Source organism: Buceros rhinoceros, unplaced genomic scaffold, assembly GCF_000710305.1.
Source record: "Buceros rhinoceros silvestris isolate BGI_N320 unplaced genomic scaffold, ASM71030v1 scaffold15136, whole genome shotgun sequence".
Classification (NCBI taxonomy): domain Eukaryota; kingdom Metazoa; phylum Chordata; class Aves; order Bucerotiformes; family Bucerotidae; genus Buceros; species Buceros rhinoceros.
The window spans coordinates 45,444-46,008 of NW_010418215.1; the positions used below are offsets into that span (position 1 = coordinate 45,444).

Genomic DNA, 565 nt, shown 5'->3' on the forward strand with positions numbered 1-565 from the left:
AAAGCCCCGGGTCTGCCCAGGGTGGGGGGCTTTGGCTCGGATAAGAGTTGGCTTTTCACAACTCCTCCTCATGGCTCGGCTGCCCCTCGGCCTCTGGATGGAAACCAGAGAGATGCTGGTTGGTGGCGCGGCTCCAGCCCCTGCGTGGCAGGGGAAAGCCGTCCCTGTGGCTTTGCAGAAGTGGCTGAGGAGGGGCTTATGGTGGAGAATCGAGGCACGGGGGTCCAGCCCTGCTCTTCTTCCCAGGTCAGACTAAACCTCATTGCACATCGCTGCCTTTGCGTTGTCTCCCTACCTGTGTTACCAACTGCTTCTGCTTTCCCTCCCTCCCAAGCAGTACCTGGGGGCCCCTCCACCACCAGCTCCCCATCCCCTCCCAGTCCCCCCAGTGCAGCCAGCACTCACCTTTGGAGCAGTCCTCCCCGCGGTGGCAGGTCCCAGCGCTGGCCTGGCAGGAGACCACCTCTCCCCTCCTCCGCAGGTGGGTCCAGCCCAGCAGCAGGGAGCAGATGAGGGCGCAGAGGCAGAGCCCCAACAGCAGGTACCCGAACAGCCAAGGGTTCTT

At 63.7% G+C, this 565-nt stretch overlaps 1 protein-coding gene across 1 annotated transcript in view; it reads right to left on the reverse strand.

Moving 5' to 3' along the window:
• TNFRSF13B (tumor necrosis factor receptor superfamily, member 13B) overlaps positions 1-565 on the reverse strand; it is a gene marked incomplete at its 5' end in the record, with an annotated part of 2,320 nt that overhangs the window by 1,465 nt on the left and 290 nt on the right. The window contains one exon of the mRNA XM_010138463.1: positions 406-545. Coding sequence (XP_010136765.1) covers positions 406-545 — 140 coding nt within the window. The remainder of the gene's footprint in view (positions 1-405; positions 546-565) is intronic.